The following is a 16,714-nucleotide window of genomic DNA, read 5'->3' as shown; positions in this document are numbered from 1 at the left end:
ACGAACATTACGTTGAAGATCATTAGGCCTAATTGACTAAGTGGGTTTGCTCTTAACGTTTCGGTTCTTCTTCCATTTTATAACGAATTACATGGTACATGTACTTCGTTAAGTATGTGTCTTGAAGAAGTATGTATATATGAGACAAGTTAGGTCTCTGGAGACGGAACAAGAGGGATAAGTCTAGCCGTTCCTAGGTGAGTGAGTCAACGGTATTTTTCATTCTTCTATAATATCCTGAATGCCCACACCCATCTCTACCACGGCCCCGGAGAATCAAAATCCTCTACTCCGAGCAATACGCCGTTCCGAGTACACATGTATCTTGTGTTCCTGTGTTCCGAGCCTCTCAATCACCTGCGTATGCTTGTACTAAGCTGATTTTTGCATTTGGATCAAGAATACTAATTTTGAAAACCGAGGTGACATTCATCCTCAAGGTTTCAAGAAAGGAGAGCGTTTTTCAAAACAATGAAGCGCGGATATTCACTGATAGATTTGAATGAAATGTAGGTCAATGTGATTTCTTGGTCGTTCTCCCGGCCTGTCTGCTTCAAGTCTGCCACATCCTAATCAGACCTGAAATTCGCATAGCGTGAGTGACCAACGGTTTCCGGCAAATAACTACTCCCGTACTGGGACATGCAATATCCGCGGGTTTAGCTAGACAACGGCAAATACAAACACTGCTAATGTATATCACATTATTAAGCCGGCCAGGTTTTTGTCCAATAACTGATAGAGATTAAACCTTTCAATCGCCATTGATCCGTAGTTTGAGTTATTGGTTGTGATGCGTGATAAAAGCGCGCGGTTACCAAGAGTGTATCACTAAGAGTGGAGGCGTGAAATACTCGCTGCAACAAATCTCGTTCCGAGGCCCTTCACAGTGTGCTCAATCGATTGTGGATGCTCAGCGTAAACACCTGGGAAGAGGAAAGTTTAGACGTCTCGGGACATGAATTATTTTCTACTACGAGAAAAGAGTTTCTTGCACTAAATGCGCGATAAACGCAAACAGGGTTACACATTTTGTACACAGGGACGCCGTTTTTTCATAAAATAATTTGTGTCGTTCGCACATGGTTTCAAGGACATCTTGCGACTCTGGTGAGAATAGTGTACTTTATAAGAAGGAATGTCCTTTTGGTATTTATTCTCTGACGTCTGTAGGTGACTTTTGGTATATAACATCGCTCTGCATTCTCAGATGAGCTGAATCGACGGATTAATATAAGGAGGATACATCGCAGTTACAGCCAAGTTCTGTGGACTACGTAGGTTACATTCTATACCTTGTCTACGAAGAGGCTTTATCTATGTAGGGCTCGTTTTGGCCGCATCGGTTTTGATGTTGCTACATTCTTCTTCTATTTGTTTTCTTCTTCTTCTTCTGCGTTCAGCCTGCCTGTACCGTATCTTCAGTCTGGTGGCGGAGATGAAGTGGCTTGTCTTTTCGAGGTCCTGTTCTGTTCCCCACAGTTCCTCCTCGACTGACATCGGTGTATGCCAGCTTGACCTGCTGTCGTCATTCCGGTGCAGGGCCGGGGACAGCCTTCCAGGCTGTGCACTGGTGTCTGCATTGCCGTCTGGCAATTACAATCTGCACTCATTATGATAAATACAGTTTCTTCTTACAACGAGACCAAATATGGCTGCCAGTCGCCGCCATTTTGGATTCACGATGACAAAGTGCATGTTGAAGCCTCATCCTTTCTTCAGTGTAATGCTCACTATCCTTGTGCTTAGTGCTTGATTGTATTGTACCATAACGGTATCATCTGATCAAACATTTATTTTAATATTGCAGGCAAGATGACATAGCACAACCAAGAGCTGCACATTCGCCGCAGATCTGAACGAAGGACCTCTACTCGAACTATATCCCGGGAAAAACTTCGCCGAAATTCAAAATGAGGCGAGCGCGACTGCTCTCAAGAGACCCGGATGATGAGCCTACTCCCCTCAGTCTCCTCCCCTCTCGTTTCTGCCTCATCCGCTCAGCTATCGACGTCCGGAACCTTGATGTTCCAAAACAACCTCGAGTGAAATCAGCAGGGCGTCTTGGCATAGCCAAATTCGCACGAGATCTCGAGAGATTCCACGAGGCGAGAAAGGAGACTGCGTCTGCGCAGAGTAACCATCGAACCGATTCGAGCCTGAGTCAGAGAAGATTGCGGAGGGTTACGTATTTGGAGTCGGACTCTAGTGCGCCGGAAACCCCCAGCGGGAGAAAGAGTAGGCAGGTCTGGTCAAGGAGAAGATCAAGAGAGCGAAGGAAAACCAAGCAAGAAGAAAATGAGCCACGGGAAGAGGGACAGGTACGTTCTTTTACTTCGATGAGGGTTTTTTCATGGATTACGCGTCTTAGCTACTGTTGATGATGCAGCACCAGCTCCATGGGCTATAGTCATTCAAATGGTCAACATTGTCTGCGGACTGTAAATCACCTCTGCCATCAACAGGGATTTACAAATACATGTAGATTGACAGTGCTGCTTATAACAAATCTGCTGGTATAGGCAAGATGAATATTGCCTACTACCGCGTTCCAATCATGATGTATTTTGACTCCACTTTTGAAGGCTAGAAAGAAATTCATATTGGTTTTTTGAATGGTGCAATACTGCAGCCGACTCTTGAGAGTAATGCTAGATGTTAGCGCCTCCATGACCGTCCAAACCGCCACGGAACTTCAGTGGCATACCTTAAACAACAGCTCAGAGGCGCAGAAGCTTGTATTCAATAAGTCGTTGTTTTCGAGAGATCGGGTAAGTAATTTTATAGCAGTCTCTTTTCGGCGATACACTCTCAAAAATAGAAGCTTTTCGAGCTTTTGCAAAACCTTTAAAGGGTATTCTCAAAAAAAGTTCAGTAATAGAGTTGTTCCTTTACCCGGAAGATATTCAGGGGGTGCTTATTTGTGTTTGACGGCAAACATGTCGACTATAAAAAAAAACCTTTCTGAATTCGCCGCTGTCAGTGCATTACGAATAACTCCTTTATAACCACCAGCTACATTCATTTTCATGATAAAGATGAAAAATCAATGTTCCAATAGAAAACGTGTCGAGCAATGCGAAAGAATAAGTAAGAAACCTTGTATGATTGCTGATTACTAATTGGTCCCTCAATAGCGTCCATCTGATCGTATCAGTTTTAACGCGTGTCAAGGGCGAATGCTACGGAGGAAATACCTCGGAAAATTCAGTATGATAACATCCTTTTAACTTGTAATTCAGATATACGCGAGGGTACCCCCTTGGGCAAAAAAGATACTTGAGAAGCCACCGGACTCGAGAACAGAAACCGACTGCCGGAAACTTCATGCTTTATTGAGAGGGCTGAAGAGTTTTGATAGATTCACGGAGAAGATACAGTTGTCCATGTGCAGGTCTTTTTCATACGAAAGGTAAGGGATGCGATCATGTATACTAAAAAGCCTTTACAGTTTGGTTTTTGTATAGTTTCCACGTCTAATGAGGAAGGCCACTTGTTTGCATATCTTTGGGAAGCCGATGTACATGTAGTTAGTGTTTTCTTTGACTCACACCCTTCCTTACCAAATGTATTTTTAGTGTTGATGCCAAAAGAGTAATTCTCAGGAAAGGTCACGTGGGTGTGAACTTCTATTTCATCTACTCGGGATCAGTTTTCGTAAATGTCGAAGATGTCAACGCCAAGGGAGAGAAGTTCATAAAAACAGAAGTTACTCTGACAAAGGGAGACTCTTTTGGGGTGAGTTTTCATAATCATCGTGTCGGGTACCTCTATATGCTGCTCCGAGATGCCTAGCACATAATCCCGTAGCTGTAGAGTCTCAAGCTTTTATGTCTGACTGCTTGGCTCCTCTTCGCCAAACACTAGCCAGCGGCAAATAGCTGAAAGCGTCAAGCATCCCTACCACACCCTTTGCTCGTCGTTGAAATGAGAAGTTACGACGGACTTAAAGACTTATTGACTTGTATCGAAGCCCGTTGATGACTGTCGAATTGTATCTTTTCAGGAGTTAGCCCTGCTACGTGACATCAAACGAACTGCTAGCATTGCTTGTCGCGAGAACTGCGAACTTCTCTGCGTGGACAAGGACGTGTTCGCGCGACTATGTCCAAAGATCTTCGAGAAGGAACTCGATGATAAAGTCAGTTTCCTTAGCTGTTTGCCCCTGTTCCATCAGAAGCAGTGGACGAATGAACAACTCAGGAATATTTGTTTCGAGGCGCAGATTCAGCAGGTATATATAGCAATTTGCTCACATGTACGACTTCAGCTCATGACCTTGGCCTGGTGTTATGAGTAAAAACTGGTAATGCTTTTACTGAAAGTCACTCGTACACTTCTACACTAGGCCTAGGCCACATCAATAGTTTGGCATTACTCGAAGGCTATCATAAGTGTAAGGCATGTTGATCTTCAGTTCATATTGATATCCTGTCACCTTTTGATGGTTTGATGACGTCGCATGTTTCATCTTCCAGTACAAAACAAATAAAGTAGTTGTATCAGATAGCGTCGATGATGAGTGGATATATATTTGTATCGAGGGGAAATGTCGCATCATCAAATGTTTGGCCCTGAACGAGGATTATACACCTGAAAAGCGGGCCCTGAGCGAATCTAAAGAAGACATTTCGGTGCTCACAAGCATACCGGAAGTTAACAAAGAGGAGCTGTTAAAGCGGAAGTTAAAGAATAAGGAAGAAAATGACAGTAAGCTATCTATTTCTCTAATAGTGGGCGTGGCTGCATGCGTGTGGAAGGCAAAAAGGTAGAGAATGTGTCTCCTTTCTGAGACGAATATTCATCAGTCAGCGGGGGGAGAAATCTTCAATCGGATGAATAAACGAGAAACGATGTAAAGTTACATCTTTAGGACGCCAGTGCTACGTCATGGTCACTACCAGATGGGACTTCCGCTTTATTCACTTCACTTTTTGTGTTGATATATCACGTGTCTTGTCACGTTTTAAAGTATGTTTGATCAGTGCATTGCACCTCAACTAAGTTGAAAAGAGCGAATTCAGCTCCTTGTTCAGTGTAAGGCATGTTGTCCTTGTGTTATTGTTGAGCATGATTTCGTCACCTGTCCAGTTCGTCACCTCAGTCCAGACTCTACTATGACCAGTGTGGAGAATCATGTGACCGATTACGCATTGTAAGTGATTCCGCGTGGTTCCGCTTCAATGGTCCGCAGTCGATTCAGGCAATGTTTAGTATGGTGATAGGTGCTTCATGCCATCAACTCTGACACATCTATCAATGTATGAACGTTGGCCGATTCTACTGCGTCCTACTGAAATACATGTAGTAGAACAACTTACAATGCGTAGTCTGTGACGTAAATCACCAAACTGATGGCCAGGCTGTCAAGCATGTGTTTTCATCGGTCTGCACTTCTTCACCTAGCACCCGAACCGAAGACAGCCGCCGCCATGACGATCATGGAACTCCGTGAAATACTGAAGGAGATCCCTGAAGATGACGAGAGATTCACTGAACTCTCGCAGATGAGCCGAGATCTCGAGGCTGTGCGATATCTGCTCGAAGGTATCTAGAATGAAGCGGGTACATTGTACATCCCTTAAAGGAAAACGCCCTTCGTATTTATTATATTTTCTGGTGGTTCAGGTAAACTGAACCTAGGATTGATAGTATTTCTTGATCAGTCTACACAACGGCGTCGTCGACATTTATATCCCGTATTACACAGTTGATTATTCTCAATTTCAAATTAAATTTTTCAAATATTTGAACGTAATAGGCCATAGATTAATATCAAGTTATTTAGTAAAGCCAGCATCACGAATAACAACACAAGGATACCAGGAGAAGATTCTTCATAGTGGGACAGGTCGGTGTCTTAATGATTTCTGGCGATTTTTCCAGGAGACATTCACACAGTACATGTACATGTATATGTATGTGTACTCTCATTTTTTCTTTCTGTCTTTCTTTTAGGTGATACATTTGGTGAAGCCCTGCGACAGGAGGCGGAGTACCCCGAACAACACAAAGACAATAAGGCGAGGATGCTGAACTCGATGGCACTGGATTATGTAGAAACCATGAGGAAGGTAAGTGGAGCAAACTGAACCATCCATAAAGCGCCCCTCAGACTAGCGATTTTTGTCGCTGTGACTTGATGAGCCATAACATACAGTGGAACCTCCATTAGCGGACACCTCTCTACTAATGACAACCTCTCTATTTAGGACACTAGTTTTGGTCCCAAACTGGTCGTTTCCATTCAATTTGACCTCTCTAATTAGGACACCTCTCTATTAAGGACAGCAACTGTCAGTCCCGAGGGTGTCCTTAATAGAGAGGTTCTACTCTATCTTATACGCAGTTGTACATAGAATCGTGGAAGTTTTCAAAACTGTCTACTTCATCGTTCGCAACTCTTCGTAAGGAATTTCTCAAACGAACGCGAGGACTTCTGAGTTTGCTACATTGACCCGTATTCTTATTGCTGGTCATTGAATTCAGTATGATGATTCACATTACAGGAAGCCTCAAATAAAGAGAAACTACAAGAAAAGAACAGTTTGTTTCAGGTAAGATCAGGCCTGTATCAATAAAGAAAATATACGTAGTTTCAGATGATGATGAATACTATATGCATTTGAATGAATAAAAAAAGTAAATGAAGAGAAAAACATGTTGTGGATACACGGGGAGTCGAACCCGTGACCACCAGATCGAAAGTCCAGCCTTCTAACCATTGAACCACAAAGGTTTTTATGTTGGTTGGAGATTTTCTTTGCCTCTAATAGCCAAGCTTTTCATTATTGCGCCTTCCTGTAAATGCCCTTCAAAGAACTCATAATGGTATATGTTTGGTTTCAGAAAATGAAGGGCTCTCTAAATGAGAACAAATCTAGCAAAGTGGTGCAGGGCGTGGTGTCATTCAACGCGCTCATGTCCAATCAGATCAGGCAGGCTGAGAACGAGGAATATGTCTACCTAGACATAGCGACACTCAGTGAGAATGAAGTATTTGTAAGTTAATGTTGTGTCATAGTTTTTTCTCTTGGGTACCATAACGCCCTTTGGTCACGTCACTGATCTATTGCAACAATAGAAACAAAGGTGGAAGCCGTGTTACTTGTACGGCCAGATATAATCAAGTTATCATCAAGACATCGTCCTTTTCTTCCGCAGGACTTAGACAACATCTTACAGTATTCCAACCACCACAGCGACGACCGACCAAAACCGAAAAGTTCCATCATTTTGGTTAGCTCGGGAGCGAAGCTATTGAGAGTAAGACGGGGGAGTTACTTTGCGTATGCTTCGCAAGAGGCTGTGGATGTGGCAAGGACTATAGCTACAACTCACTCGTAAGTCATACCTGATCAATTTTAGAATCAGATCACAAAAGAGCTACTTGAACTTTGCCTTAGTAACGGCAAAAGCCCAGGATAAAAGCAAGCACATTTTGGTGAGGGTTTCTTACACTTACGCATCACTCCGAGTGATAAATAGCCAGTGGAATGTCCTGGTGAGCAACTGTCCAAGGGTACTTTCCTTGACTCGACTTCTCTCTAGCGTGATTTGCAAGAAACTAGCTCTCACCAAATCCAACGTGGTCATGAAGCCTTCTTGGCAAGAACAACCGCAACCACACACATGTTTTGGTTTCACAGTCGACAAAGATTGGCCAACCTATCATCATGATCATAGGTGTAAGTATCATTAGTTGACCAACAGACCTACCAACACTGGCCGATCTGTGAAGAGGTTGGCAAGCCGTCAACATACCTACACCATTCCACACTGCTATATGTTGATGGTGTTCTACGGATTGAGTGGCATCTATAGCATGTATAGTAGTGTCTCATAACTCTGAGTCGTTTTTCTATCTTAGGTACCCTACAGACGACGTCCTAATCAATTCCTACAGGCAGAAGTCGAGATGGGACGCTTACAAACACACTGTCATTAACACAGTAGTGGAACCTCTCTTGGATCAGTCGAGAAGAAAGTATTTATCCAGATACATGGTCAGCTCCGGCGCAGACAAGAAAAAGCAGGCTCTGAAGTTGCTGTCCTCGCTCCGGAAGAATAAGTCCGCGACGGAGCGCCCAAAGAATGATGATATCAGACTCGATGTGTCCTTGGCGCGGACCGAACAGAGAATGAAACGGGGCAAGTTGATTGTAACAGGCATGGAGAATCAAGTGAACGATCAGAGGTACTCGCAGCCAATCGTCGTACGCGGTAGGCGGACATCGGGTTTCGGGCAGGAGAAACTCGCGGTCAGCCCGCGGATTACCGCGAGCCCAATATCATTGGAAGGTTCTGCGTTGCCGCACCGTACGCCTTCGGGAGTCATCGGGGAACTGGGGCCTATTCCAGAAGTGACGACTAGTTTCGCTTCCATTCCACTGTCCGCGAGTACGGTTAGTTGAGGTAGGAGCTAAGAGGTTTGAAGGAAGATTTGAAGTGGTGCACTACTTCTTTTGGATCAACCGAACACTTGCATTCTTTTTTTAGCTCAAATTCCCTGATTTTTAAAACTGTACATAAAACTTTTAATAGACTGAGGTGGATGGGGAGCTAAAGTTACAACTTCAATTCAGCCGACGATGTGGGTGCGTCTCATGGGCATTAGGGAGGTCGCCTCCCCTTGAGTTTTAAGTCATGGAATTCGAGCAGGACTTCACGACATTAAACCTTCGTACTTCTTCGTTCGGGACGAACTCTAGATAAGGCTGTGTTCCTTTTCTTTCCCCGTTTCAAATACTTCGTGAAAGGTGGCTTAGAGTTTTTATCAGATGATTCGTGATATGCTGTAGGTTCAGACTCAATAGAGAAATACATTTCATAATAAAATGATAACAAATTACATGTGTATTACTTTATGAAAGTTGACAATTATTTCTTGTTCCATAATCAATGGTTCCAATCAGCCTTAATAAGTCAATTTGGATGCATTCAGATTATAACGAAAAGGTAAACAATTTTTCAGACTAAAGTTTTCAGACCTCAAGAAAATCTTGATGGCACTTTATAAACAATGTTGAGTGTTGCAGTTGCAACCAATGAAAAACCTCGAAGCAGCAGAGGTCAAGAAGCCATGATATCAGAGTCCAAATACTCCTCAATTAGTTCCATAACATTCCGCTGCACAGTACCTGGCGGAGAGTTACGGCGCATGTCGGGTGACGTCATGAGATCAGTCTGAATGATATCCGTAAGAAGGCGCTTTAGGCCAGTTAATCTTAACATCACACTTGAGACACCGTTGATGTTGGCAGCAAGTGAAAGAGAGTCTGGTGTCTCGAGGATTATCCCGCTGACTGTTATAAACCTATCGGCGGCCGTACTGTCTTTGAAACTCACAGTTCTAATGACATTGTCGTGTACGCTAAGTGGCTCACTTATATACAAGATACGTGGGCTATCGAGTGACATAACTAATAAATGGGACGTGTAAATCGTTTTCTTCGTCTCCTTGACAGCAGTTTTTGCATTTGTGACACCCACGTGATATGGCCATACATAGAGTTCAAGCGGCGAGCCGCCGGTAAGGAGTCCAAAATCAGTGACGTCACTGACACCATCTTTAATGACGAAAGAGCACCCTTCGACCAGAGAACATTGTATAATACGCAAGGGGTCGTAACTGTAAATAAAATTGATGTGCCCGTGCGCAAATACAGGGGTCAAGGACGCCCCAACTGGCGTATTAATATACGCCATTTCGGTAGCATCAAGTGGTGGTATGTCACCGAACGCGTTAGGATCCATTTCAAGATTGTCCAGATCCAACGCAGTATAGAAAACTAGTTGTGAGTCCTCGTTTCTGGCCGTGAATGACAAGAAAATGTCGTCTGCGTTTTGGAAAAGGTATGGCCTCTCCGCGCCAGTCCATGTGGACGTGCTGGGGAAATCAACCTGTAGTAATGTCCCGGGGTCAAGGACAGTGAAGTTCCGGTCGTAGGTTCGCAGAAAAAGATAAGTGACTGTGTCATGAGGGGTCATCCTGCTCTTTCGCTTTTCTTGGAACCGCAGCTCCGTCAATGTGATGATATTTCCTTCTCGAAACAAAATGGCGGGATGCAAGGTCAGGATGTCACTCTCGCGGGTGTACATCTGGAAGATTTTCGCGGCGGATCTCTGGATTCCCGGTGTAAATGAATATACCTGAGAAATTGCCACAGTAGTATTCAGAAGTGGCCTTCTCACTGAGACCCCGTCCCATTGGAACATGACTCCGCCAAGTTCTTGTTTCGCGGTGAACTTGGACGCTTTGTTAAGGCTAAGTTCATGGCGGATTACAACTTCCAGCAAACTACTGCTCCTACGTACAATCCGTGCGCCGAAGAAAACAAATACGCAGATTAAGTTCAGGCTCGCAACAACCAGCAGTGCCTTGAACGCGAACCGAACCATGACGTCACGGGTAAGGTGTCGGGTTTGTGTCATCTTGCCGCAGATACTGACGTCGACACATTCACTCCAAGCTGTTTTGACATCGGAAATGTCTGTCCTTCGGGATCTGATGGACTATGGGGAGGTGTGTCCGAGGATCACTGCTGGGCTACTCTGTGTCTCGACCTGAAAGAATACGTACATATGATATTAAACTACTAATGACAATTTCCACATCCATGGATAAGCCATACATCGAAATCAGCATGAAACTGAAGAACGGTCACCGACCACCTTTAATTGTGGTTATTCCATGTGCAAGTACCAATCCATGCACACCCGCCTGACATATACGATGACGCATAATGGTTTTGCACGCGATATCTAAACCACTCAATTGATTACGTTGATCCGTACGTTTCGGTGACAAAAGCGAAACCTACCTGTTATATTGTCATCTGTCGACTAATCCAAAGCTACAATCCTCTCCTGTACTAATCCCTTCAAGTCAGCGCCGGGTAACTCGCACCATTACTTATATATAAGTACCCTATATACGACTATTGGGGTACCTCGCAATTTGTCTTTGGGGATCTACTTGCACACACGCCACACACACCATTGTTGTCCTCGTTCCCTCAAATAGGACTTTGTTTACTCTTCGGCTTGCGACGTGTGCACATGGAGTAACTTTATTCACAACGGAATCATTTGTAATGGCGTACATGTATGTGTATCAAACCTCCCTGTTCGTATATACCACAGCCCACAGAGATTACGCAGAAACCTAACCGGCCACTGCGACCGAGTGAGATGAATAGCCGTTATTTGACAATAACGCTATATCGGTGTTACATCTGTGGTTTCAATAGGGCACCACCCAAAACAGATACGTATTGTAATCTGCGAAACATGGGGAAACGTGTCGTTGACCAATATACACATGTGGGTACGCACCATTCATGGCCAACTTAATCCTTCATTGTGTAGCTGACCACTGCGGAGAATGTGTTGACCAAGGACCTTCATAGACGTACTTGCATTGACCATGTACAAATACTGTGAAATACATCTACATGCATGATTGCAATGTAAATTGGTTATACATGTATTGAACCCATTGCATTCAAAGCCCAATGCAAATCATTGTTTTTACTGTCGATAAACTTTGTAGGATTTCCGCCCTTTTAGTTATGTACATTTTTACACAATCTTCTAGGCCACCTCCCAATGTATCAGCAATAGACGTCGCAAGGACCATTTGAGATACTAGTTCGTGTATTTCCATGCTCCGGACACAAAGGAGGTAAGTCAAATAACCCATTTACGGTCGTATACTTCTCGGCCATTTCGATATCACATTTCCCGCCAACAGGCAAGAGGAGTTTACCATCATTCAAAATATCATGTACATTGGATTACATGAATGATTCCAAGTAGATGGTCTTTGTTTCATATTTGTATGTCATGGTAAACTCCAGTTGCCTGTGTAAATGTCATATCGAAATGGCCTAAAAGTAGTAACGTAATTTTTGGATTGCAAAATTTATATCCCGTGATGGGGGAGGGGATACATCTTCCGACATCCCGTCTTAAAAAGAACCCATCCTGATCCCGAAGGAGGGGACACGACCCGATTTTTGGGCATCATGGTTTGAACTCAAGGTCATATAACAGCAGAGAACTGATGATTTTGTAATTTTATGTTTCAGAATTGATGATGAGGAAGCTGCGACATGGACTCCTCGTCACCATTTCCATGGGCGTCTTCACAGGGTTCCTCATCTTCGGTTATCACGAGACTTCACGAGATGACAATGCTTTAGAGTTAGACGGTGCTGCCCTCAGACGACGACTCTTTAAAGATCAACAAGTGTTTGAAAAGGCGAGTGAGAAGCCACGCGCAGGCGCGGTGAACAGAGAACAGAGGTTGCAGCGAAAGCTATTTCTACCAGGAGACCCAAACGCGGGGGATGACTTCTTGAACGATACATCTCCACTTCGTTGGGATGCGAGTAACACTAAATATTCGAAAGTTTTTGACTCGAACACTGCGGTTCCCAAACTTGTGCATTTTACTTGGTACAGCAACAAGAGACTGACGTTTCGATTTCATCACTTTATCAGTGCTTTGAGCGCTCATAAACACATCCGACCAAAAAAGATTATGTTTTGGTTTGAGAGGCCTCCTACCGGCCAATGGTGGGAAGAGACTTTACGGAGAGTTCCGAACATTCAGATGGTCTACCGGAAAGGCCCGACCTCAGTTTACGGAAACCCGATACGCATTTCCGAACACCAGTCGGATGTCGTTCGACTCGAAGCTGTTTTAAAATATGGCGGGATTTACATGGATCTTGATGTAATTGTGTTGAAGTCATTTGATCCTTTGCTGAAGTATGATACGACCATGGGTTACGAAACAACAGATGGATTATGCAACGGTTTGATCGTATCGAAACCCAGCGCCCCCTTTTTGACAATCTGGCACGGAAAATACAAACTTTTCTCCGACAGAAGTTGGAACGTGCATTCTGTAAAAATTCCCGCCCAGCTGGCGAAGACCTATCCAGAGTTAATTCACACTGAGGAGAACACTTTTCATAAACCCAACTGGAAGAACACGAAATGGCTATATGGTGACGGCTTTCTTTATGACTGGTCAAACAATTACGCGGTGCATCTCTGGTACCGCTTTCACAAACAGGACCACAACCCGAACGATATCAAAACAATCAATACGACAATGGGTGAACTTTTCCGGTTTATTTATTATGGCTCTCCGAAACTGATCTATTGAATGGTTCATTTTACAATCTACCAAATCTAAATATTGCAAACTGAATCAAAAATGACAAGAGATGTTCAGTTATTCTTAGTCTCAGTTTTTTGCAACGTATACAATTATATTTTTCTCAATTACGAGAAGTTCCTTTGACGTAAGCTGTCTACGGTTCTACAAGTATATTCCCTCTTGGACCCTGGTGCGTCTTTGACGTGGTTTGAGACGTCATGACACCTCTAAGCCACTGGGAATGCGAGGTCGAAGATCTTCATCATGAAATCTGAAAATTAACGTGGATAACATGTTACTGCTAGGGAAAGTTGAAGTGTAGCATCTATAATTTACTTTGGGAAAGATTGCTACTATCGACTGGGCGGGTAATTTCTTGTCTCACCAAACACACGAGGGCAGAGCTTACGTGTCCCTGAAGGCCAAATCAGAGGTGAAAGACCGGGCAGCGCCACCCAATCGGTGTTTGGTAGAAAACAATTCGGTAAACGATTGACAGGTTTATATTCCAAAACAGCTTGTTATCGTGCAATATTCACCGCAAGTAACGAGATTTAAATGAATCATTGGAATGATTGTCGAAAGTGTTTCTCATCACCTTGGCTTACTCACTGTTGGTGATTATATGTGAGAAATCATTCGCCTCAAAGTGGGTCCCATACCAATGGGTGAACGAGAAACGTCAGAAATCAATTCATTCCTCCATGAAAATGTTTTCGCACCTAATTTCCGAGCGAACGTCTTTGAAGAGAAAAGAAGCTAGCGCGAAAAAAGGCCCCCAGAGAAGCTGCTCACAGTATTTTGACAATCATACTCACCAGCGCGACTGCACGGCGATGGAAGTGCTAGCGCCGCAGCCGCCGCCTTGGAATCTGCAGCCGACAATTCAAGACTCTTGGTGAAGAATGCCTCGGCCTCGGCAGTTGTGACATGGTCTTCACTCGCTGAAACCAGTTCGTAGACGCTGTTGTAGACGACCTCGAAGTGTTCGGCGCTCAGGTACTCATTCAGGGTGATGGTGGCGTTGTCGTCTGGAATTGAGATTGTAAGGTGTTGATCACGTATTGATGACTGGATCTATTCTCCGTACCGTCTGACACTTGTGTCGTCTCTGTCAACACAAGACGGCATACTGATGTCTTAAACCAGGAGTTCTGGGCTGATCACCGGCACATGAAGATATCAGAATAATAGCGGTCGACCAGCCATCCACCAACATCACATCAATATTCCTTTACTAAGTAATACGTTGTTATCAGTAGTACTGCTTTGAAGTTGCCAATACACACGAAAGAGTACACGGATGCTATAAAGGCGAGGCATTTAAGTTAGCACGATCTGGGGAGACGGTAGGCCACACGAGTTGAGTGTGGGTTCCCGGGATAGAGCTACAGAACTCGAGTAGCATTGCCTCAGACCACATACCTAAATTGATCAAAGTACTAAGTAATCATGTCCGTCCTCAAATAGAGATGGACTGAGAGACACATACCCTTGTCTTTCTTAAAGAGCTTCTTGACAAAGCGTGAGCTGACTGCCTTCCTGCCACCATACTTCTTGTCGTAGAACGCTTCGGCCTCTGCTTTACTGATGCCGAACTCCCCGCTACTTGTTGCATTCTTATCTGTATCCATCTTGTTGAATTGATCCTCGTGACCTGGGGATGGGAAAATATTTTTCAAGCCAAGAAGACAAATGAAGGAACTAAATTAAAACGGTCGGCTAGTTTTGCCCTAGCTTCATTATCATGCTGTTACACCCAAACCCCATTCTTAGTTCAAACATGACATCGAAAGTTGGCAATATATTGGGTGATATGAATAAAGAGTAGTAAATGCTTTTAACTAAAACTCCATGTACATTTACACTTTGCCTTTCTGTACAAAATTGAAGTAAAAGCATTTGCTGGCCTTTATTCATATCACCCAATGACAGTGTATAAGCGTTTTCATCATTACGGTGCATGTATTGGTTCGACGAAAGCTTATGTGCTTTTTGTGATGATGATCTGCAAAACTAAGGACTGAGCTCTGATGCGTACAGGACCTGTTATAGATAAGCCAATTAGATTTCACTAGTCTGGTGTGACAATGGATAAGAGGTCATCATATCAAAGGTCAAGGTTTCCATACCTTTTCGGTCCTGTTCATTGACCATCTTATCGAAGGCGAATTTGACCTTGAATGCAGCCGTGACCTTGTCCATGATAGGCTGCAATACAAGAAAACATGATGAAATCAACTGAAGAGGGTGGCCATCCTTTTTTCTTCTGCTGTATTTGCTCTAAAACATTCGACATGCACGAATATTTTGAACTCCAAAAATATATTGAAAATATCGCCTCTGAAGAGAAGTATATTTTCCTATGCCGTTTACAAGCAGGGCAGTGGATAGGCGGATCTCTGTGAATGAACCCTAACATTCAATGCGCCTGCTTTGAGGACACAATGGGGATCGTTTTCGAAGCCTATCACCTGTTTCTACCCCAGGGTTCTCTCTAGGGAACAGCTTGCAACTGCACCGAATTGGTATCTCCAGGTAACAGTAAACAGCAAACAGTGGTTGCTCTAAGGAAACCGGGAGACAAAGGAGAGATTACGACCATGGCTGAGTTGTATTCATCTTTTTTGTGCGAGGGGAGGGGAGGGAGAACACCAAATATGTAAAAATATAAAAAAATATATAAAAAACATGCCCGGCCCCACCCGCTGAATACATAAGAGCTATACTAAACTGTCCCTTCTTTATGGACTTACCTTTATGGGGTTTTTTCCTTCAAAATTGAGATGTCAGCAATCTTCAGATTGAACTTCACGTACGGTGAATCAGCGATGTGTCCTTGGCCGAAAAATGAGCTCAACTGTGAACGATACAAAATTGCTGACCCATTATAGATGACATCTGTTGATAAAAGGAAACGCTATTGACTCTAAGGTCTTACTCCCTGGCAACACCTGACCTTGTGTCATAATGAAAATCCATTGTAGAAACAAGTTATTCAATTTTACATACAAATAACGATGCGGGCGGTTATTTTCCCGGGGCCACCTCGGTGCCGGTGTACACGAAAGAAAGAGGGGAAATTCGGACAACACAGAGACAACGTGGCAGACACATCTTTGAAATACCCATGGGCCATAGGCCATGGGCGTACAAGTGCAGAACTCGCCTCTATCCAGCGAAATGGACGGTCGAATAGGACGCGCATCCTTTATAGGCCTGTGGTTTACGTCATACAGTGCGCATAAACTACTGACGTAACAGTTTCGGGATTCGATTCACGATGAAAGGCCATTTATAAGCAAAAACGCGCGTCTGAATAATAGAGCTTTAACGAAGGCCCGCACGTTATCCGTGAAATGACTTTCACTCGCGTATGTGTATACGTCACAGGTACACAATTTTCAGTGAGTAGACGTTCACGTAGGCGTTTCGCGTATCCGTGCGAAAACACCCTAATAGAATAGGATATCCCCGAAACGCCAATGAGATAGGTTTTTATGTTCAGTGCTCATCTTCTCCAGAAAAAAATACGAAAGG

General features: G+C 43.8%; 2 protein-coding genes across 2 annotated transcripts; one reads left to right on the top strand and one right to left on the bottom strand.

Moving 5' to 3' along the window:
* Window positions 1-942: 942 nt before the first annotated feature.
* On the top strand, window positions 943-9,550 carry LOC135500460 (cyclic nucleotide-binding domain-containing protein 2-like). The gene is made up of 12 exons (XM_064791950.1): window positions 943-1,277; window positions 1,811-2,771; window positions 3,243-3,412; window positions 3,579-3,738; window positions 4,007-4,234; window positions 4,479-4,710; window positions 5,407-5,547; window positions 5,959-6,074; window positions 6,510-6,557; window positions 6,850-7,002; window positions 7,165-7,343; window positions 7,871-9,550. The coding sequence occupies exons 2-12, from the start codon at window positions 2,616-2,618 to the stop codon at window positions 8,412-8,414; spliced, it is 2,127 nt and encodes a 708-aa protein (XP_064648020.1). The 5' UTR covers window positions 943-1,277; window positions 1,811-2,615; the 3' UTR covers window positions 8,415-9,550.
* Window positions 9,551-13,131: 3,581 nt separating this feature from the next.
* Window positions 13,132-16,092, bottom strand: LOC135500503 (uncharacterized). Its single transcript, XM_064792024.1, has 5 exons — window positions 15,931-16,092; window positions 15,307-15,385; window positions 14,667-14,831; window positions 13,993-14,205; window positions 13,132-13,445 (listed from the first exon to the last, which is right to left on the bottom strand). Exons 2-5 carry the CDS (start codon window positions 15,377-15,379, stop codon window positions 13,402-13,404), a joined length of 495 nt encoding a protein of 164 aa, XP_064648094.1. The 5' UTR covers window positions 15,380-15,385; window positions 15,931-16,092; the 3' UTR covers window positions 13,132-13,401.
* Window positions 16,093-16,714: the final 622 nt, after the last annotated feature.

This window comes from Lineus longissimus, chromosome 16 (assembly GCF_910592395.1).
Source record: "Lineus longissimus chromosome 16, tnLinLong1.2, whole genome shotgun sequence".
Classification (NCBI taxonomy): Eukaryota; Metazoa; Nemertea; class Pilidiophora; order Heteronemertea; family Lineidae; genus Lineus; species Lineus longissimus.
This window is presented reverse-complemented; position numbering and strand designations above follow the sequence as displayed.

Bases quoted from the DNA above. Each gene is read 5' to 3' on its own strand.
- LOC135500460 (XM_064791950.1), top strand. From the start codon at position 2,616: ATGGTGCAATACTGCAGCCGACTCTTGAGAGTAATGCTAGATGTTAGC. The intron at 4,235-4,478 runs GTATATATAGCA...TTCATCTTCCAG, and splicing joins TCGAGGCGCAGATTCAGCAG to TACAAAACAAATAAAGTAGT. The intron at 4,711-5,406 runs GTAAGCTATCTA...TTCTTCACCTAG, and splicing joins GAATAAGGAAGAAAATGACA to CACCCGAACCGAAGACAGCC.
- LOC135500503 (XM_064792024.1), bottom strand. From the start codon at position 15,379: ATGGACAAGGTCACGGCTGCATTCAAGGTCAAATTCGCCTTCGATAAG. The intron at 14,206-14,666 runs GTATGTGTCTCT...TCTCAATTCCAG, and splicing joins GCTCTTTAAGAAAGACAAGG to ACGACAACGCCACCATCACC. The intron at 13,446-13,992 runs GTGAGTATGATT...GTTAATTTTCAG, and splicing joins ATCGCCGTGCAGTCGCGCTG to ATTTCATGATGAAGATCTTC.